Source organism: Mesoplodon densirostris, chromosome 6 (assembly GCF_025265405.1).
Source record: "Mesoplodon densirostris isolate mMesDen1 chromosome 6, mMesDen1 primary haplotype, whole genome shotgun sequence".
NCBI classification, from domain to species: domain Eukaryota; kingdom Metazoa; phylum Chordata; class Mammalia; order Artiodactyla; family Ziphiidae; genus Mesoplodon; species Mesoplodon densirostris.
In genome coordinates, this window is record NC_082666.1 from 1,361,334 (window position 1) to 1,382,310 (window position 20,977).

Consider the following 20,977-nt stretch of genomic DNA (forward strand, 5'->3'; position numbering starts at 1 on the left):
CTTGGGGAGGAGCTGGGGACCCAGCGTCTGGCGCCCCCCTGTCCTGCTCTCTCTGGGCCTCAGTCTCCCTGCTCAGTCTTCAGGTGGCCCCAGTCGCCTGGGCTGGGACAGGGGTCTCAGAACCTCCTGGCCAAGCTGCCCAGGGGTGGGCGGGCCTGCCTGCCTGGAAGTGGGCCTTAGTGTTCTTTGTTCAGCACCACGGCCCACCGTTGGGGAGAAGTGCGGGTACCGAGATGAGACATCCATGCTCCCTGGCCCCCGTCATCAGGGCCCTGGTGACACTGTGGGTTGGAGGGTGCTGGGCAGAAAGCCTGTGGGAGGAGGCTGTGCTGGTGTGGGGAGAGGGCTTCTCGGCCGGAACCCACTGCAGGCAGAGCTGGGCCAGGCTATGGGGTGGGAGGGGCCTCCGGCTGTGGGTCCCACAACTTGGGGACGGGACCCCAGGTCCTGACTCGGCCTCCCTGGGAGCAGGCAGCTTGGTGGCCCCCAGCTTAGGGGCGGGTGTTTGGGAAGGGTAACCACCCCACTTTGTTGCTTGTGAGTAACCACGCTGCCCTCTGTGGCCAGAGGAAACTTTGGACTAAGGAGGTGGCGGGAAGATGGGCTGGAACGGATGCTGGTGGAGGGGCTGTCCCAGGGGCGGGCAGGGGGAGTCTGCCTTCCCTGCTACTCCGGGGACAGGTGGAGCCAGGTGAGAACAGGACGGCTGCAATCAGCCAGGGGCTCCTTCCCCCTGGGGCTCGGGTTGCAGGCTGCCTGGTCGGGGGGCCAGGGCCCAGGGACCTGCAGAGCTGTCCCTTTCTGTGTTGGGTGGTGCGGCCCCTGCCCACCTTTGGGGTGCAGGCTCCGGGCCCTGCAGATGTGGCCTCCGGCTGGGGTTACAAGCTCATCCTGCACGTCCTGGCCCCCAGGCAGTGTGGGGTGGGCCGGGGCCCTCTGTGCCTGGGGAGCCCTTGTGTCCCTCACGGCTTTCCTTAAACAGGTGCACCTCCCCTGGTGCAGCGAACATGTTCCCAGGGACGCATCGGTGAATTGCGTGCAGATCAAATCCAGCAGCGCTGGCTAGAGCGAGTGTCTCCTCTGTCCACGTGGCCAGGTTGCCTCTGCGTGGGGCCTTCTGTGAGCCCACGCGGTCCCCTCGACCCCTCCCCACACTCACAGGAAACCGAGGCCCCGGCAGACACCGCAGAGCCGGGGCGGGAGGAGGCCCCTCTGGGCCCCCAAAGTCCCTTTGACCGAACTGTGTCTCACCCACCCACTGGGGGAGCCCCTCCCTGGGGCACCTCTGTCCCTCCCGCAGAAGGAAGCAGGGCAGCAGCACATCGCTGACCCCCGCCCGCCCCCCTCCCGGCCAGGGCGCAGGGTCTGTGCTCACCCCGGGCTCCGCCCCACTGGACCGGAAACTCCTTGAGGGCAGAACTGAGTAAATCCCTCCTCAGGACTGAGTCCCTCCCCCTTGGAACTGAGGGGAGGAGGGAGCTGTCATCTGTCCCCTGGGGGCAGCAGATGGCCTGCTTAACTTAGAAAGGAAAACAGCACAATTTAGAATTAGTCCCGGGTGAAAGGGTGAAAGGGTGAAAGGTCGAGGCAACATCTGCCTCCGGATGCTTCTTTCTGGGGTTGCATTTCTATGGAGCAGCGCTGGCGGGTGTGGCAGGGAGGGCCGAGCGGACACAGTGGAAATTTTGAGGCGGGAACAAAGCTCCAGGCCAGCGGGACCACAGCCATTTGGTGCTCCTCCTGGGGCGGGGTGGGGGGGTGCGGAGCCGCTGTGCGGGGAGCCAGCCCCTCTGCAGCCCTTCTCCTGGGGCCTTCAGCCCCACCTGTCACTCACCTGCCGCTGGCCAGGCGGGGCCAGGACAGGTCACCCCGCCCAGGCGACCAGGCCGTGTGTGGGTGGGAGACAAGGCCAGCGGAGGAGCAGGTGCCGGGGTGACCGCCTTCCGGAGGGGAGCAAGGAATGAGGAGCCGTCGTGGGCCCCGGGTGCCAGGGGGAGTTCCTATCCGGTGTGCAGGAGGCTCGTGCCCCCGCCCCGCCCCCCGCCCGTCTTGGGTTCTCCACATGGCCCCGGACGGCCCCTGGCCTGGAATCGCACGGCAGGTGTTGGGTGTGACTCCCCTCTCCAAGCCCAGGCACCTGTCCCCGCCAGGCACTTACACTGACCTGCCAGGACAGGTGTCAAGGACAGAATGGCCGTGAGGGGCTTTGCTCGCTGGTGCTGGGGCCCTGGCCGTGTCTGAGCAGCCCCCCGGACCCTCCGCCTTCTTAGGGACGGGTCAGTGCTGTGAGTGCCGCCCCAGGAAGCCCAGCACTACAGCCAGGGTAAGAGAGAGGTGCAGACAGGTCCAGGGACAGAGGGGGCGTGGCTGGAGGCTGGCCAGAGCAGGGACAGAACTCAGGGGTGGGGGTGGGAGGCGCTGGGGAGTGGCCTCCGGGACTGGCTGAAAGCTGCTCCTCCACCCCCCACCCCGCCCCAGGCCCAGACCCTGCCCTCCTGGCTCAGGGCTTCCTCCCTCCCAGCTGAGGCTCCCGGCCAGACCCTGGGCGTACCTCACACCCCACGAAGCACCTGCCTCGGCAGTCCCACCCCCGGAGGCTGCCCCTCCCTCTGGCCCTGCCCGTCCCCTGGCTGGGGTGCTGGTGGACGGCGGCCAGGCCCAGGCCCAGCCCCGGAGCCAGCCCGGATGGGCAGCATGCCTTCACGGCAGCGTCCACCAGGCCTGGGCGGGAGTGGGGAGGACAATGGGCCCCCTCAGCTGCCGCCTTCCCCACAGAGGGGCCTCCCTGGCTCCTGCCCCGCCCACTGGGGTTGGCGGCCGCCGCGCCCGGGCCTGCAGCAGCTGCTGCCCGCGTACCCAGCCACAGGCGCACCTGCTCCCCAGCCGCCCTTTGTCCGCGCTGCCGACGCCTGATTTACTGGGTGCGTTTTCCCTCTTGCCGGCCCAGCATGATACAACCTCACTGGCCGGGATGCTCCCGGTCCAGGCGGATTCTCCCACAGTCCTCCACGTTAGGCTCCCCATTCAGGATGGGACGGAGGGTGGTTGGTTCAGGGGCGCACTGCCCCATGGCTGGAGGGTCTAGGGTTGTGCGTCCGAGTGGGCCCTCCTGGTCCACTTGGGAACACGGCTGAGCAGGGGACTGCTCTAGTGACGGCAGGCCCCAGGGTGCCCCCCCGCCCCGGGACCATTGATGCAGCCCTCGCCTACAAGAAGGACAGTGCTGGGCAGCCTTGTGTGGATTCCCCTGAAAGCCGTGGGGCAGGCCCGCCTCATCTTGCCCATGCGGGTGGGCTTCCCTCCCCTTGGAGTTGGCGGGATGGGGGCAGGGCCCAGAGGCGAGAGGGAGGCGTGGACAGGACTGGCTCCCATCCCGCTTTGATGACCTAGCACCCTCTGTGCAGCACCCACCGCCTGCCTGCTCCGTCAGTAGCTGGGGAAGGAAAAAGAGCCTTTTCTCTGAGCAGGAGCTGCAGCCAGCTCCTGCCTGACGACGGGGGGGGGGGTGTTGAGAGGTGGCGGGGGTGCTGCCCCCTGGGTCTTCCCCTCCCACCCCAGGGCGCTGGGACCAGGCGGCCTGTAACTGGATCCACGCACAGTGCGGGTCACCCCGCCTTCCCCAGGCTCTGGGGTGTGGCCTTGCAGGAGCCAAGGTGCCAGGGCGCCAGCGGCACGGGGGCCGCGTGCTGGGGTCTGTGTCCCTCGCGAGGAGCTAGCCACCCCCCACTTCCTGAGCGGGCTGGCTCAGGCCTGAGTTACCTCCCTGGACCCCTCCCAGAGGGCAGCTGGTTTTCTTTAAGCCAGTTGGTTGGGGACTTTTGGCTTCTGGCAACAGATGGTGGGCCGGAGTGGCCATTTTGCGTCCTCCCCGCCTGCCCTACCCAAGCCACAGCCACAGATAAAAGGCTTCAGGGAGACAGATGCCTCCCAGGCCACGGGGACAGGGGAGCAGCCCAGCTGCTGAGAAATGCACAGACCCCGGCCGCCCCACACTGCCACCACCAGCCCTGGGGAAGGGCCTCTCCAGGGGCCGCCCCTCCCCTTCTTGCCTGTGCAGCTTTGATTTTAGCCCCCAGGACAGGCAGGTGGGGAGGGAGTCGGGGGCTGGCATTTGTTGGGGGCGGGGGTTCTGGTGGGCTCTGGAAGGTGGGATGGTCCGGGCTCAGGAGGGCCCTCTCTTCATCCAGGGGACCCCAGGCTCCTGGCAGCACCCCCTGCTGCCCCGCCAGGTGGGAGAAGGCCCTGCCCACAGGTGCCCAGAGCTGTGGGCTCAGCGTTGGGGCCGCCTTCTCAGGCTGCTGCAGGCTGGGGGCCAGGCCAGGAGCGTTCCACCTCAGAGGCTTTGCCGCTGGGAAGAGTGATGCCTGGCTGCTCCCAGAGCCTTTCCTGAGATTTTTCCTCGAGTGCAAGGCCGTGAGGTGACCTCGCGGGGGCAGTTGATGGCCCAGCCCCCAGAAGCCGAGGCGACAGGTGGCCGAGGGGGGCCCCGGGGTGGGGATGGCAGGCGCTGAGCCCCTCCCTGCAGGGAATGCATGGCACCAGGCCTGGGGGCAGGGGAGACAGGCCGCCGCCCCCCGGCTCACCTGCTTCCAGTCACAGCCTGGGCAGTGAGTGCCCGGGGAGCGTGCCGGCTTGCCAGAGCAGTGGTCCTCCTGGACCCCGGCTTCTCCAGCTGGGCAGCGGGTGCCTCTGCTCCTGGCTGGCGTTGTGTGGACCTCTGTCGTGAAGCCTTGACTGCACAGTGGAAAAGCCGTGTCTGGGTGGTACATGTGGGTGGGGATGGGTGCCGACCAGCACATCAGACCCCTGACAAAGAACTCCACGTCGCAAAGGAAATGGGAAGCCAGGCCACGTCGTGTTGGCAGTCGTTTCCACGTTTGCTCTCCTATCGATGTTGAAAGAAAACAAGCTGTGAACTCTTATTAACCAAATAATGTACATTCATTACCGAAAAGCTAAAGAGGAGAAAAAGCAGGCAGGCCCCCGAAACTAAAGATTTTACAGACCACCGTTCCCCTCGGCAGAGAACGGCCGTGTCTGCCATGTGGTCCCCTCTCGGTGGCTTGCCAGGGTGCAGACGGATGCCCCCGTGAGTTCTGAAACCTTCGTGGCACCCATCGAACACTCTGGTCTCTAGTTTCTCCAATTAACATCACTTTTCTTTGTGGAGATGAAATTCACTTAATATAAAATTAACCACTTAAAAGTGCACAGTTCAGTGGCGTTTGGCACACTGGTGATATGGGCAACCACCACCCCCTCTGGTCCCAGAACTTCCCCTCTCTCCTCGAGGGACCGCAGCCGGTTACGCCCCCTGCCCAGGGCGGGGCCCCACCGACGCCGGGGCTGGTGGCGGGCAGCTGGCTGGGGAGCGGGCACTCACTGCCCCGGTGTGTCTGCCGCAGCTGCAGCGGAGCCTTTGCAGGCCAGCGATGCCAGGCGCCCAACCCCTGCCTCAGCGCCCCCTGCAAGAACGGCGGGACGTGCCACACGGTGGAGCGCGACGGGCTGGTGGACTACGCCTGCCGCTGCCGCCTGGGCTTCTCGGGGCCGCTGTGCCTGACGCCCCGCGACCATGCCTGCCTCGCCAGCCCCTGCCTCAACGGCGGCACCTGTGACCTGCTCACTCTCACCGAGTACAAGTGCCTCTGCCCCCCGGGCTGGTCAGGTGAGGACGCCGGCGGGAGACGGGGCTGTGGCCCTCGAGAGGGGTGGGCAGGCCCCGGCCCTCCCCCAGCTGCCCGCACAGCAGATGCCGGCCCCGTCTGTGTGGCTGGGGACGGTTTTGCTCGGCTGCTGGGGTCCGTGATCCAGAAGTGGCGCAGAGCCCCACCCCCCCGGAGGGTCCCCACGCCCCTCTCCAGTTCTGGAGGGCCCCACCCCTGCCTGCCTCTGTGAGCAAAGGGGAGACTCCCACCTCCCTCCTGCCAGGAGTGCAGGCCCCCCTGCAGGAGCCGTGGCGTCACTGCAGGCACCAGAGTTTAAGAACACGGGCTCTGGAGGGGCGCCTGCCACCGTGCATCCTGCAACGGTCACTCAGCCCCTAAGCTGTCGGGGTCCCGAGGTGTCGGGAGCCGACGCCGTGGGGTCCATCCCCGTCTGGCACCTCCTCCGTGGTGCCTGGAGGCCGCCCCCGGCTCTTGGGGCGGCCCGGCACGGGGAGCAGGGAGGCCGGCTGACCCCCTTCGCCCCTCTCCCGCCAGGGAAGACATGCCAGCAGGCCGACCCCTGTGCCTCCAATCCCTGTGCCAACGGTGGCCAGTGCCTGCCCTTCGAGGCCTCGTACATCTGCGGCTGCCCACCCGGCTTCCACGGCCCCACCTGCAGGCAGGACGTCAACGAGTGCGGCCAGAACCCCGGGCTCTGCCACCACGGTGGCACCTGCCACAATGAGGTCGGCTCCTACCGCTGCACCTGCCGGGCCACCCACACCGGCCCCCACTGCGAGCTGCCCTACGTACCCTGCAGCCCCTCCCCCTGCCAGAACGGGGGCACCTGCCGCCCCACAGGGGACACCGCCCATGAGTGCGCCTGCCTTCCAGGTACCGCTTGCTGGCCCCTGCCTGGTGGGAGGGCCGGGGGTGCCCAGGGCGGAGGGAGCACAGGGCTGGAGCAGGGCCGGCTGGGCCTGGGGGTGGACGTCCACGGAGTGTGGGCGATTGGAAGGCAGACTTGGGTGTGGTGTAGGGGCGGGGCTGGAATGGCGGCCGTCCATTAGGCACCCGCCCACCCACTTCTGCCTGGGGACGGGTCCGCTGTGACCAGACAGCTGGGCCTGTGACCCCTGATGCTCCCCACCTGCCGCCAGCCTTCTCCAGGCCACTCAGGAAGCCCCGAATCTTGAGCGCCCTGGGACCACGTGCACGTTACAGAACTCTCCAGGGCAGCAGGGAGCACCCTTGCTCGTGCGGCCCCCGGGCTTCCCCTGTTTCCCCGAGGTGGGGACAGTGAGGCTGGGGCTTACACGTCACTTGCCCCAGTGGTGGCCCTTCCTCCTGGCCCCGCTGGTCTCCCACCGGTGGGGCGACGGTGACGGGCACAGCCCCCCACCCCCAGCAGCTCCAGTCTCCCTGTTGTGTGTCCCAGACTTGCTACTGTAGTTTTCATTTGAGTCAGTTTTGCTGCTGGTGACCTAAAAATACTAGTAACGACAAAGCGGCTCGAAGACCTCTCGTCCGTCAGCTGCGCGCTGGCGGTTAGGCGGTTAGGCAGGAACGAGGAAGGGAAGGGTGTTCCAGGAGGGGGGCGGGGTGAGGAGGTGGGGCTGGGGTTTGGGTGCTGGAGGGGAGCCCAGGGTCTGGCTGACCCAGGGGTGAGCCGAGGGTCGCCCCAGCCCCCACGCTGCCGCGGCCCAGCTCGGCCCCTGCAAAGAGGAAGTGCTTGCCCTCCCACTGTCCATGAGCCCCGGGCCTTGTCACTGCAGCGGCCGCCTCTGCGTGCAGACGCCTGGCGCGTGCACTTCCTGCACGCCAGTGGTGCTTCCCTCACCGCCTGCCTGCCTCGGCGCTGCTGGCCGCCCGGCGGGGCTGCTCAGCTGTCCACAGGGGGCTGGGCCAGGCACGTGCCCCCCGGTTCTGGGTTCAAATGCCTTTTTGGTGGTTGTGGGACCCCAGGCCTGGGACCTTGTGTCTGGCCACGTGGGTCAAGCGGGGCCGTGGAGGTGGGCAGAGTGGGGGGCCCGCCAGAGGACGCTGCACACCTGGAGCAGGTGTGGGCCCACCTTGGGGGGGTGAGGTGAGACCCATCCTGCTTTAGAACTCACCCTCCAAGGCCAGGGAGAAGCAGTGCATCCAACCCACCGCATACAAGGGGGTCTGGAGCGAGGGCTCCGGGCTCCCGTACGGGGGCCTCAGAGGGAGGGGCAGGGGGAGTCCCAAGGCACCCCGGGAGCAGCATTAATCAGTAACTGGCTGCAGGTTGGGCTATTGCCAGACGCCCCTTTCTGGGTTGATTATTGAACCAGCGGGAGTTGAATGGATTAATAGCTAACTGGCTGGCCGCGGAGTTGGTGCTGCAGAGGTGAGCCCAGGCTGGGGGAGGATGTGGGCCCTGCCCGCGCCTCTGTTCCTGGGAAGCCATGGGCCACACCTGCCATCCCCCCAGGACTGCCCACCTGGGTCCCACTGTCTCCCCGCTCCGGTTCCCTGCTTGCGGGGGGGCCCAGGCCCAGTGCAGCCCCTGCAAGGTGGGGTATCTGTGGCCGCACACAGGGGTGTTGCAGAGAACCCCCAGCATGGGGAGAGCCAGCAGGCAGTGCCCAGTTACTGGAGCCACTACACGGAACGTCTTTTACAGCAGAGCCTCTAGAACCCTGTAATCCTGAGTCCTTGTCTGTTCAGCTGGCTCTTTACAAAATGATTCCTTAAAGAGGAATGTGTCGCCTGTCCTGGTCACAGGAGTGGGAAGGGTGGGGCGTGGACCCCAAGGCTTGTGAGGCAGCGGGCATCACAGGGTAGGCCATGGAGGGACAGCTCTCTGTCCAGAGTAGGGTGCAGTCGTGGGTGCAGCCAGGAAGATGCCAGAGGCCAGGTTGAGCGTGGCAGGGAAGGTGAGGGCCGGGACGTGCGCTGCCCAGCCCTGTGGGGAGGCTTGACCGGGCCCCTGGCTCCCCCCTGCCACACAGGCTTCACCGGCCAGAACTGCGAGGCAAACATTGACGACTGTCCAGGAAACAACTGCAAGAACGGAGGCGCCTGTGTGGACGGCGTGAACACTTACAACTGCCGCTGCCCCCCGGAGTGGACAGGTGCATGCACGGGGAGGCCCGGGTGGGCACCACCACTGCTGGAGCACACGCACGTGGCGGGCCAGAGGGGCCCCGATTACCTGGTCCAGGCCGGGAAGGATTCCGGAGTGACCTGGGGCTGCCCTGCCGCGGGGCTCTCAGGCCTCCGCCCCAGCAGCCAGCACAGATGTGGCATCAGCTGGTCTGTGCGGGCCATTTGCAGCCTGGCCCCGGGCAGCCCTGAGCCAGAATCAGGTCCCCAGTTTGAGCCCAGCTGCTGGGCAGGACACGGGGACACTGGCTGGTAGCACGCTGGCCCCGCCCACAGACGAGTGTGGACCCCAGTGCACCTGTGCCTGCACAGCAGTCAGATGAGAGCCCCCTCTGGCACCAGGGGTGCAGGGGAAGGAGTGATTCAGGCTGGCGGCAGGTGGAGGAGTCATGAGGGAAGGCTTCCTGGTGGAGGGGGCCTGCGCCCCGAGGGGGAGGGTCTCGGCTGTGGCTGGGGGTCTGGAGGCGCCGCCCGGCCCGACGGTCCCGGCCCCCGCAGGTCAGCACTGCACCGAGGACGTGGACGAGTGCCAGCTCATGCCGAACGCCTGCCAGAACGGCGGGACCTGCCACAACGCCCACGGGGGCTACAACTGCGTGTGTGTCAACGGCTGGACGGGCGAGGACTGCAGTGAGAACATTGATGACTGCGCCAGTGCCTCCTGCTTCCACGGCGCCACCTGCCATGACCGCGTGGCCTCCTTCTACTGCGAGTGTCCCCACGGGCGCACGGGTGAGTGCCGATGCGGCGGGTTCTCGTTGCCCCCGCCCGGCCGTGGGCCCCCTCGGGTCAGGGCTCGCATGCGTGGCCTTGTGCAGACACACGGGCTGCAGCTTTGCGGGGCCTGTGAGGGTGACCCCAAAAGGGGCCTTTCTTGGGTGAAGGGGCTGGCGGGGCTGGGGCGTTGCCTGCCGTCAGGGCTGCTGGCGGCGAACCTCCCGGAGTGACTCGGGCATCATGGGACGCTCCACAGGGTCATTAGCTGTGGCACAGTGGGGGGGGCCTCCCTGGGTAGCCAGGTGGGGGTGGACCCCGGCTGTGGGCAGCCCCTGTCCCCAGGCCAGGGGGCAGCGCCTCGGCTGACCACTGCCGCCCCGTATCCAGGTCTGCTGTGCCACCTCAATGACGCCTGCATCAGCAACCCCTGCAATGAGGGCTCCAACTGTGACACCAACCCCGTCAACGGCAAGGCCATCTGCACCTGCCCCTCGGGCTACACGGGGCCGGCCTGCAGCCAGGATGTGGACGAGTGCTCGCTGGGTACGGGCAGCTGAGGGGGCAGCCAGTGCGCTGGGGAGCCTGGTGGAAATAGTCTGATGGGGGAGGCGGGCACACCCCAGAGTGTTGTGGAGGCCAGAGCTCCCGGAGCAGCCCCTCACCACGCCGTGCCCGCCCCCCTCCAGGCGCCAACCCCTGTGAGCACGCGGGCAAGTGCATCAACACGCTGGGCTCCTTCGAGTGCCAGTGTCTGCAGGGCTACACCGGCCCGCGCTGCGAGATCGACGTCAACGAGTGTGTGTCGAACCCATGTCAGAACGACGCCACCTGCCTGGACCAGATTGGGGAGTTCCAGTGCATCTGCATGCCCGGTATGCGGCCGGCCTCCCGCCCGACCGTCAGGGGCACCTCCTGACAGGCGGGGGTGGGGAAGCCACGTCAAGGCTGATGGACCCCAGGGAGCACCCCGGCCGCATCTGCTCTGCCCCCGGCCTCCGTGCCCACCCAGGCCACGGCCCCGGCGGGTATCTGGGGAGACCAAGCCAGGCCCGTGGGGCACAACAGAGAGCAGGCCAGAGCTGGGCAGCTGGGTCAGCCCCGGGGAGCAGGTGTGGAGGGGGAAGGGTGTTCCTTTGTGCATCCCGAGCCCTCAGCTGTGGTGAGGGCCGCCAGGGTGGGTCACGGTCCCCTGCACCCCTTGACCACCCCCTCCCCCCAGGCTACGAGGGCGTGCACTGCGAAGTGAACACGGACGAGTGTGCCAGCAGCCCCTGCCTCCAGAATGGCCGCTGCCTGGACAAGGTCAACGAGTTCATGTGCGAGTGTCCCCCAGGTGAGGCCGGCCACAGCCGTGCCCCCCGCGCAGGAGCGCCCCGCCGTCCCTGAGGGCTGCCGGGTTGGGTCCCCCAGGGGCTGGGTGGGAGACTGCTGACTTTCACCTCGGGAGTGGGTGGGGGTATTTTCAGGCTTCCCCCAATGGGCAAGGCTGGGTTGGGCAGGGGGGCCTGGCCCCCGACCTTGCTGGGGAGCCCGGGACCCAGAGACCCTCCTTCCTGCTGGCGGGTCCCTGGGAGCAGCAGTGTGCTCGCCGACCCCTGAGGGACCTCGACGGGAGGAGGTCTAGCCTGCCCTGGCTGCCCGTCTCTGCCAACCTGAAGTGGACATGATGCCCAGGAGGGCCTAAAGAGCCTTTGGGGGCCCTAGTCTGTCCCAGGGGAGGGCTGGGGGCTGGGGGCTGGGGGACGCCGGGCCCGGGGAAGTGTTGTGGGTCAGAGCCTTGGATCTCCCGAGATGCAAATCAGCTGTTCCAGACACCGAGCCGGGAACCCGATTCTCAGCCCAACGAGGCTGTAGCCATAGCAACCGGAGTCAGTCTGGGGCAGAGGCCCCTGTATGAGGGAGCGGGAGGCGTGTGACCCGAAAGGCGGGAGCTGAAAGGGGCCGAGAAGAGAATGGGGGGCTGGCCCAGCCCCGGCCAAAGCACTCTCAAGGGGCCCTCCCAGGCATTCCCTGCCCTTGGCTGGCCGTGGGGCCGCTGCACCCATCGTGTCTGACCGCCGTCCCTCTCCCCGGCTGCAGGCTTCACCGGGCACCTGTGCCAGTATGACGTGGACGAGTGTGCAAGCACGCCCTGCAGGAATGGCGCCAAGTGCCTGGACGGGCCCAACACCTACACCTGCGTGTGCACAGAAGGTGCGGGGCCGCCCAACGGCCAGGCTGAGCCGGGGGGAGGGAAAGCCGGCGTGTAGGGTCCAGGGAGGGGGAGCAGCCGAGAGCTGAGGCTGGGAAAGTGACCTCTCATTCTGGGGCCTCTGGTCCAGGGGCCAAGAGCAAGGTGAGGCTTTGACCCGGGCAGTGGGGGACGTTCCCAGACATCCCCAGTCTCCCCCGGCAGGAGCGCAAGTAACCCTGGGTTGGTTGGTGGCGTCCTGGGATGGGACGGCCGCGTGCCCGGGGAGCAGCCCCACTTAGCCTCTCAGCCCCCGCCCTGCAGGCTACACAGGGCCCCACTGTGAGGTGGACATTGACGAGTGCGACCCCGACCCCTGCCACTACGGGTCCTGCAAGGACGGCGTTGCCACCTTCACCTGCCTGTGCCGGCCGGGCTACACGGGCCACCACTGCGAGATCAACATCAACGAATGCCACAGCCAGCCCTGCCGCCATGGGGGCACCTGCCAGGACCGCGACAATGCCTACCTCTGCTTCTGCCTCAAGGGGACCACAGGTGCCTGGCCGGGGCTGTGACTGGGGGGCTGGGGACGGGGGCGGGCACTGACCACCTCTTGTCTCCCACCGCCAGGACCCAACTGTGAGATCAACCTGGACGACTGTGCCAGCAACCCCTGTGACTCGGGCACGTGTCTGGACAAGATTGACGGCTACGAGTGTGTGTGTGAGCCGGGCTATACCGGTGAGCCGCCCGGGGCTTGGGGACCCGCAGGGCTCTGTCCCCCCGGCCTCGCCTCGGCGGCCCAGGCTGTGCTCACACCTCAGGGTCTCCGGGATGGGCCAGGTCTGGGGACCGTGGGGGCAGGATGGTGTAGGCTGCCCACCGCCCAGGGCCCAGCTGTCAGACCACCAGCTTTGGCAACGGTGGCAGAGACCACAGAAGGGTCGGGGCTCCGGCCGGCACTGGACGGGCATCCCTGAGGCTCTTGTTCCTGGTCACAGCCGGCCCAGCAGGCCCAGAGCAGAGCCAAGCTCCCGGCACACGTGCTTCTCTCCACGGCCCTCTGCCCTGAGGGTGTCCGGGGCCTCCTGAGCCTCAGCCCTCACCAGCCAGCTCGGCCCCTGGGCCCAGGGAGGGGAGTTTGTGTGGGTGGGAGCCTGCGTCTCGGAAGGACCTGGGGAGGGGCTTTCACGGAGGGGGAGACAGAGGCCCCGAGGGCTGGGACCCACTCACCGAGTCCCCTCCCACTCTCCCTCCTGGGGCGGTGGGCGTGAGTGTCTGAGCCGCCACCCCGTCCCACCGCCCGCAGGGAGCATGTGCCACATCAACATCGACGAGTGCGCGGACAACCCCTGTCACAACGGCGGCACCTGCGAGGACGGCGTCAACGGCTTCACCTGCCGCTGCCCCGAGGGCTACCACGACCCCACCTGCCTGTCCGAGGTCAACGAGTGCAGCAGCAACCCCTGCATCCACGGGGCCTGCCGGGACAGCCTCAACGGGTACGGGGCCGCCCCGCACTCTGCATCCTCGGGAGCTCTGCCGCAGGGAGGCGGCCTGCTCGGGGGCCGGCGGCTGGCGGGCCAGGGAGGGGCAGTCGTGAAGCCCTGGACTGGCCAGCGGTGGGCCCTGGGCTGAGTGGATGGGTGCCCCTCAAGAACGGATCTGCCGTTGGTGGCCTGAAATGTGCCGTTGGGCACTTGCTCAGCTCCTGGCCTGTGCCCAGCGCTGCCCTGGGCTCTGTCGTCTCACGGGCCACACTGTGCGCTCGGGAAACACATTTGTGCCGTGGCTGCAGGCAGGGTTTCTGTGGCATCACGGCATGATGAGATGATGTTCTGGTCTTTGTCCTGGTTCCTGAAATCACTCAGATCTAGACAAGTGGAAGGAGTAGCTTTGGTTATCTGTCAAAGCCCCTTTCAAGCACACCTGAGGATGAGGCTGGGTGCCGGGGAACCGTGTCAGGGGGGTTGGATCTTTGAGCCCCACCCTGACCTCCAAGGAGGGGAGAGGGGCTGCAGGGTGAGTTAATCGCCAACAGCCAGTGATCTAAGTTGGTCACGCCTGTGTGAGGACCCCTCCATAAAAATGCAAAGTGCAGGAGTTCAGAGAGCTTCCGTGTCGGTGAACGGGCGCAGGGGTGGCAGGAGCAGCTTGGAGCCCTGCCCTGTACCTGGCCCTGTGCATCTCTTCCATTGGGCTGTTCCTGAGTTTCACCTCTTATAATAGACCACTAATCTTGTAAGTAAACTGTTTTCCTGAGTTTGTGAGCCATTCTAGCAGCAAGGAAGGGTCTGATTCATAGCTGTTCGCTCAGAAGTACAGGTGATAACCTGGGACTTCAGGTGAGTGTCTGACTCGGGGCCGGTCTTGTGGGACCGAGCCCTATCGATGGGGTCTGCGCTGACCCCAGGTAGTTAGTGCCAGAAATGAACTGTGGGATACTCAGCTGGTGTCCCCAGAGCTGGAGGATTGCGTGGTGTGGGAAACCCCCTACATATGTGGCATCAATATTAGAGTGTAGAGAAGCTTACTTTTAGTTTCTGACACCCATTATGTGCCCGGCACTGCTCTGTGTAGATGGGGCCATTGACATGGGCAGGGACCCCATGCCCCTGTTTGGCACAGAGAGGGCAGCACACCGTTCAGGGCCACACAGGAGTGAATGGAGGAGGACCTTCTGACCACTGCCCTGAACTGGGCACCGTCCCCAATCTAGTTTAACAAACCCTCACCACCTTCTTGGGCAAGGTGGGCTATTTAAAGGTGTTTAAAGGACTCCGAGGGGGCTTCCCTGGTGGCGCAGTGGTTGAGAGTCTGCCTGCCGATGCGGGGGACACGGGTTCGTGCCCCGGTCCAGGAAGATCCCACATGCCACGGCGCGGCTGGGCCTGTGAGCCATGGCCGCTGAGCCTGCGTGTCTGGAGCCTGTGCTCTGCGACGGGAGAGGCCACAACAGTGAGAGGCCCGCGTACCGGAAGAAAAAAAAAAAAAAAAAAAAGGACTCCGAGGGTCAGAGCGGACCGGCGCCTCCGTCCACTCAGATCACAGGAAGGCGGCAGAGTGGGGAGTGCCCCCAGCCTAGGCCCCTCCCCTCCTGGGCCACACCTGAGCTGCCGTGTGGTCACCTCTGCAGGTACAAGTGTGACTGTGACCCCGGGTGGAGTGGGGCAAACTGTGACATCAACAACAACGAGTGTGAGTCAAACCCCTGCGTCAACGGCGGCTCCTGCAAGGACATGACCAGCGGCTACGTGTGCGCCTGCCGGGAAGGCTTCAGTGGTGAGTGGGCGCGGCTCCTGGTGCAGAGCGGGCCCCCAGGGCGGCAGCGCGGAGCCAGGACACAGGTCCAGCCACCACGACCTGTGGCAGCTCCCTCCCTGGGGTGGGGGGGCGGGTACAGACCTGCTGGGGTCGACGCCAGGCCCCAAGCTCAACGCAGGGCCCTTCCTCCGCACCAGGTGGGACCTGGCCACAGCACCCAGGGCGGCGGCCACACTGACTGCTGTCCCTCCCTCTCCAGGCCCCAACTGCCAGACCAACGTCAACGAGTGCGCGTCCAACCCGTGTCTGAACCAGGGCACGTGTATCGACGACGTGGCTGGGTTCAAGTGTAACTGCCTCCTGCCCTACGCAGGTGAGGGCGGGGCCTGGGCCACCCATGGGAGCGGTGCCTGAGGGGTACGCGGTGGCTTCCGGGGCTCAGCGGGCATCCCGAAGGCTCTGCTCTGTACTTGGGCCTGGCCACGTTAGGCCCTCGCCCTGCAGCTGTCATTGCCAGATGAGCCCACAAAATACCGGGTGCATGGGGGGAAGTTTTACTATAAGTAGGTCTCGAGTATTCTATCTGGTGCGGTGGCCCCCTTGGTGGCAGAGCTGGGAGCTGGGCCTGGGCTGTTGGCCTCCACGGCCCAACGTCCATGCTGCTTGGGCCCCCGGGGGCCAGGCCGCCCTCCCCAGCCGCTGGCCGGGCCTGAGGGGTTCCTTTGATGGCGGGCCCTCTTTGTGTGGGGAAACAAGGAGCCCTCTGTTCCCGCTGAGAGCGGCGGGAGACGCGTCCCCGGGCGTCTCCGCCTCTGCCACTGGCCTGGCCAAGGGGATCGCGAGATATGGTCCCCTCCTTAGAAGAGATTTGCCAAGTGTTAAAAAAGAAAAGTCCTCAACGACTAGGGCCACCAGCCCCACGGGAAGTGGGCAGAGGGTGCTGCCACCGGGGACGGCTGTGGCCCCCAGCGGTCCTGAGAGGGCCCCGGCGGGCGGGGTGGGGCCCATGGCTGTGGTTCTCATGACGTCGGGCGGCCCATGGCCAGAGCAGTGTTTTCTTTGACCAAAGCTGGGGAGCTGGACTTTCTCTCTTGCCCCAGTGAGGAAACTCTCCCCTGGTGGCCGCCCAGGGCCTTCCGCGCCCAGGGCGCACCCGAGTCCCTTTCGGACACGTTGACATCGGGGGCCGGAGGGCCGGCGGGGAGGAGCCGGCCTGTGCTGACCTGCTTCCCGTCTGCCCGCTTCCTGCTTCCCTCTGCACAATTGTCGGAAACTCTAGCGAATTTCCTGCCTGCCCGGGTCGCCGTGGAAACCGATAGAAAGAAAGGCTCTGGACAATCACACCCGAGGGCCGGGGAGATAATGGACCATGGGGAAGATAACGCTTCCTCGCGGCCTCAGGACTCAGTCCCGTGGGCTGTAAACAGGAAGCCCTGTGTAGGGCTTTCAGGGAGGAAAAGTCACCCAGTGTGCACGGGGGTCTAGCCAGACTGCCATCCCCGTCCCAGGGGTCCTGACACCTCACCCGCTGCTCCCCTGATAAGTAGCCCGTGCTCGGGGCTGAGGCTGGCATGTCCCCGGCAGCGAGGGCTCATCCTCTGCTGTCACAGCCTTTGTTCAGTGGCCTCCTGCGTTGGGCACTTGCTGCCCTTGACACGGAGCCCCTGAATTAGCTCCCAGGCCGCTGGCTCAGTGCAGGGCCCTCTGCTACCAGGAGGTGAGGAGGGGGCATGAGGCTGGGAGCAGGTCCAAGGCCCCTGTGACGTTGTGGGGGGCATCGGTCCCGGCCCAGCCCTTGCTGCTGGCACTTTCAGTGGGGTGAGGCCCAGGCCGTGCCCCACAGCCTGTCGCGGGGCAGGGGATCATCTGGTTTGTGTTCGGGTCCTGACTCAGCCAGACGCCCAAGGGAGTTCCAGTGCCACACCGTATGCCCCCCCTGCGGGGCAACCAAATGTGCTTTGGTGGTAGAACCACCCGCAGGCGGTGGCCGCAGTGGTCTCTGTCAGGTGGTGCCACGGGGCGTTAACTCTCCGGGCCGGGGCTCCCCGCCTGTGCCTCTTTCCCTCAGGAGCCACGTGCGAGGTGGTGCTGGCCCCATGTGCCCCAGGCCCCTGCAGAAACGGCGGCGAGTGCAAGGAGTCCAAGGACTACGAGAGCTTCTCCTGCGCCTGCCCAGTGGGCTGGCAGGGTGAGCCAGCGAGCCCCGGAGGCGCTGGGACGGGGCGGGTGGGAGTTCGGGGGAGCTTGGGCGTCTGTAGAGCAAGAGGTAGTGAGCTCCCCGTCCTTGGAGATAAGCCGGCGGGCTGCAGAGCCCTCCCAGCCTTGGACGTCTGCATCCTGCTCGGCCCCACCTTGGGGGACAGCAAGTCGGGGAGCCCCTCCTTCCCGGGACGCCCCCAGAGGACCATCCCGTGGCTGCAGAGGCCCCGCCTCTGGGGGGCAGGGGAGAGTCCTGTGGGGAGGGGGCTGACCTGACAGCTCCCTCTCCCCCTCCCCCAGGGCAGACCTGCGAGATTGACATCAACGAGTGCGTGAAGAGCCCGTGCCGCGCAGGAGCCTCCTGCCAGAACACCAATGGTGGCTACCGCTGCCACTGCCAGGCCGGCTACACAGGGCGTAACTGCGAGACGGACGTCGACGACTGCCGGCCCAGTGAGTGGCCGCCCAGCTGCGTCCACCTGAGATGCTCAGACCTGCCTCCCCAGGGGGCTCAGGGCAGGGAGCTCGTCGGGGTCGGCTGGGAGAGTGGACGGGGCAGTGCCCGGGTGCAGGGTTGGCGCTGGCCAGCTGGACCCTCCAGGAGGGCGCCCGGTCAGGGGCTGGAGGAAGTGCTGGGGGGGTGGCTGCTGTTGGCCAGCGAGGTGTTCCCACGTGGTTCTGGAGGCTCTGGAGCCAGGTTGCCAGTCTTCGAGCCCATCCTGGCATCTCCCCACCAGACTCCAGGGCTCCTCCCCCAGGGCCTTGCCTGCCCCGGTCCATCGTGGCTCTTATTCTTGTCGTGACCCCCTGAGGAGCGGGGCTCTCAGACCCCTGGTTCACGTGACCTTGGCGTCCGGAGAAGCCGAGTATCTCATCTGGCGTCACTGGCGAGCAGGGAAGACTGACTGCAGCCTTGCTTGGTGTCACTGTTAAGCCCGGGCGTCCTCCCCGCCCTTGTGGCCTGGGGACCGGGAACACGTGGAGGGGCGTAGACCCCAAGCCCGTGATGCAGCCTGCCGGGTCAGGGGTTCCTGGCCGGACACCGTGGGGGCAGTGCCGGGGTCCCCGCAGCTTCCGTTGCCCTGGCAGCGGGGGTGGTGCCCGCCCATCAGGCCTGCCCTCCCTTCCCCTCCCAGACCCGTGCCACAACGGGGGCTCCTGCACAGACGGCATCAACACGGCCTTCTGCGACTGCCTGCCCGGCTTCCAGGGCGCCTTCTGCGAGGAGGACATCAACGAGTGCGCCAGCGACCCCTGCCGCAATGGCGCCAACTGCACCGACTGCGTGGACAGTTACACCTGCACCTGCCCCGCGGGCTTCAGTGGGATCCACTGTGAGAACAACACGCCTGACTGCACAGAGAGGTGCGTGGGGGCCACGGCCACCGGTATGGGCACTGTGCAGGGCGGTCCCGGGCCTTAGGCTGACGTGGGGAGGCAGAAGGGCTGCAGGGCCACGCAGCGTCTGGCAACCTGCGCACCGAGCAGGTGTCTGCCTGGTGGGCACACGGTGCCAGTCGGGTTGACTCAGATGCTGTTCCTCCTAAAAGAGCTATTGTCCGTTGACCCGTGTTACTTAGAAGCAGGAACCCTGGTGGTTTATCCTGAAGAACTGGTGTTCCTCCTTCTTTCAGACCAAGGACCTTGTAACCCATCTTGTTTCCTTATTTGCCTTGGTTGCCAGCAAGCTCAGTGTTGAAGCTCATCCCTGGTTTCTGACATAACTGTCTCCCGTGTTGTCTGTGCAATTCTGGTTTCTGCCTTTTTTTATCTTAACCGCTATATACCACGTGTGTAGTGAAGCTCCTCTCAGCGTGAGTTATAAGAAGGCAAAGGAAGGAAGTGTGACATGGTGTGGGAATCTGAGGTCCCTGGTCCTGTGTTGGTGACCTCCTGGGACTCCTGTTGGCTGGCCACAGGGAGGCTGTTCCTGGCCTGGCCTGGCACTAGACCCCGTTGGCCACACTGATTCGAGGGGGAGACGCCAGCGTGGAGGCACCTGCTTCGGCAGGGTTCTGCTGCCCCCACCCCCACTCACCACCGCCCCCCCCCCCCCGCTGCCCACCCACCTCCAGCTCCTGCTTCAACGGCGGTACCTGCATGGACGGCATCAACTCCTTTACCTGCCTGTGCCCGCCAGGCTTCACAGGCAGCTATTGCCAGCACGACGTCAATGAGTGCGACTCTCGGCCCTGCCTGCACGGTGGCACCTGCCACGATAGCTATGGCACCTACAAGTGCACCTGCCCACAGGGCTACACTGGCCTCAACTGCCAGGTGAGTCAGGGCCGCAGGGGTGCCCACCACTCAGCGTCACGGCCGCACCACTGGGTCCCCCTCGCCTCAGCTCCAGCTGGCTTCACCACCCTGGGGTACGGGTGAGAGGGCCAGGCTCAGGGGGCGGGGGTGGCTCCTGGAGATCTGGGCTGAGCTGCCAGATAAGGAGTCAGAGGAGAACTTGAACTCAGGTAGCAGAGGTTTACGGAGCGAGAATGAGGCCCACCTGATCTGGGGGAAGATAGCTAAAAGCCAGTGTTTTCATAGGCAATATGTAAAGGTATCGAAGGTTTATATTCATTGAGGATTTTCACATAAAACACCAGTTGCAAAAGAGCTGTTTACTTCTTAAGAAAAAGCTTCCTTCAGGGAAAGGCAGCTGGGAATTCCCTGGCTGTCCAGTGGTTAGGACTCCGCACTTTCACTGCGAAGGGCGTGCGTTCAATCCCCGGTCGGGGAACTAAGATCCCGTAAGGTGCGTGGCGTGCCCCCTCCCCCCACCAAAGAAAAGGAAAGGCAGCTGGTGGTCCGGACTCACCGAGGGCCCAGAACAAGAGAGAGACCTGCCCCCCAGCCCCTGGCGGTTCCCCAGCCCCTGGCGGTTCCTGAGCAGGGGCGCCCGTGGGCCTCAGGGTCCATTTCTATAGGATGGGGTCACGAGCCACCTTGGGTGAGAGGTTCTCTGGCGCGTGTGTGTCCCCCTGCCAGGTGGGATGGGCCCCTTGGGAGTTGGCGGGTGGGGGCGTTGCGAGCGAGGCTGCCCCCTGCCGTCCCCAGAACCTCGTGCGCTGGTGTGACTCCTCACCCTGCAAGAATGGCGGCAGGTGCTGGCAGACCAACGCCTTGTACCGCTGTGAGTGCCACAGCGGCTGGACTGGCCTCTACTGCGACGTGCCCAGCGTCTCCTGTGAGGTGGCCGCATGGCAGCTAGGTAACCGGCCGTGTCCCGACCTGGCCCGGGCTTCCCCACAGCCACCGGGTGTCTGTCCTCTGAGGTCAGGAGGTTTGCTGTCCGGAGGGGAGCCCGGCCCCACGCTGCGTCCACCTTGCCCCCCGCAGGCATCAACGTTACCCACCTGTGCCGGAACGGAGGGCTGTGCGTGAACGTGGGCAACACGCACCACTGCCACTGCCAAGCGGGCTACACGGGCAGCTACTGCGAGGACCAGGTGGACGAGTGCTCACCCAGCCCCTGCCAGAACGGGGCCACTTGCACCGACTACCCTGGTGGCTACTCCTGCGAGGTGGGGACCCGTCCCTGGTGAGGGTGCGCGTGTCTGGTATGAGTGTCGTCGAGGGCTGGGCCCTGGGCTGGGAGCCGGTGCAGCAGGGAAGACCAAGCCCATAGACGTGTACAACTTTCAGTCTTATTAAGGGAGGGCTCGGTAATCAGGAAAGACTGCCTGGAGGAGTTGTCCTGGGGGGGGCACCTGGAAGAGGAAATGGGGCGGGGTTTCCCCTCCCCCAGATTTGCCCCAAGGCCCCCACCTCTATGCTAGGGAACCGGGTGTAATACCCACCTTGGCCAGTAAACTGCAGCTTACCGGGGCCCTTCCCGGGGTCTCTATCT

The 20,977-nt window shown here is 66.0% G+C and overlaps 1 protein-coding gene across 1 annotated transcript in view; it reads left to right on the forward strand.

Annotated features, from left to right (window-relative positions):
* The window catches only part of NOTCH1 (notch receptor 1), a 47,030-nt gene that overhangs the window by 14,541 nt on the left and 11,512 nt on the right, over nucleotides 1-20,977 (forward strand). The window contains exons 3-21 of the mRNA XM_060101976.1: nucleotides 5,406-5,668; nucleotides 6,204-6,542; nucleotides 8,624-8,746; nucleotides 9,276-9,509; nucleotides 9,882-10,037; nucleotides 10,181-10,366; nucleotides 10,714-10,827; nucleotides 11,574-11,687; nucleotides 11,989-12,222; nucleotides 12,298-12,408; nucleotides 12,977-13,169; nucleotides 14,804-14,949; nucleotides 15,191-15,304; nucleotides 17,000-17,119; nucleotides 17,431-17,583; nucleotides 18,267-18,495; nucleotides 19,206-19,407; nucleotides 20,185-20,338; nucleotides 20,467-20,651. Of these exons, the coding sequence (XP_059957959.1) occupies nucleotides 5,406-5,668; nucleotides 6,204-6,542; nucleotides 8,624-8,746; nucleotides 9,276-9,509; nucleotides 9,882-10,037; nucleotides 10,181-10,366; nucleotides 10,714-10,827; nucleotides 11,574-11,687; nucleotides 11,989-12,222; nucleotides 12,298-12,408; nucleotides 12,977-13,169; nucleotides 14,804-14,949; nucleotides 15,191-15,304; nucleotides 17,000-17,119; nucleotides 17,431-17,583; nucleotides 18,267-18,495; nucleotides 19,206-19,407; nucleotides 20,185-20,338; nucleotides 20,467-20,651 (3,370 nt within the window). The remainder of the gene's footprint in view (nucleotides 1-5,405; nucleotides 5,669-6,203; nucleotides 6,543-8,623; nucleotides 8,747-9,275; nucleotides 9,510-9,881; nucleotides 10,038-10,180; nucleotides 10,367-10,713; nucleotides 10,828-11,573; nucleotides 11,688-11,988; nucleotides 12,223-12,297; nucleotides 12,409-12,976; nucleotides 13,170-14,803; nucleotides 14,950-15,190; nucleotides 15,305-16,999; nucleotides 17,120-17,430; nucleotides 17,584-18,266; nucleotides 18,496-19,205; nucleotides 19,408-20,184; nucleotides 20,339-20,466; nucleotides 20,652-20,977) is intronic.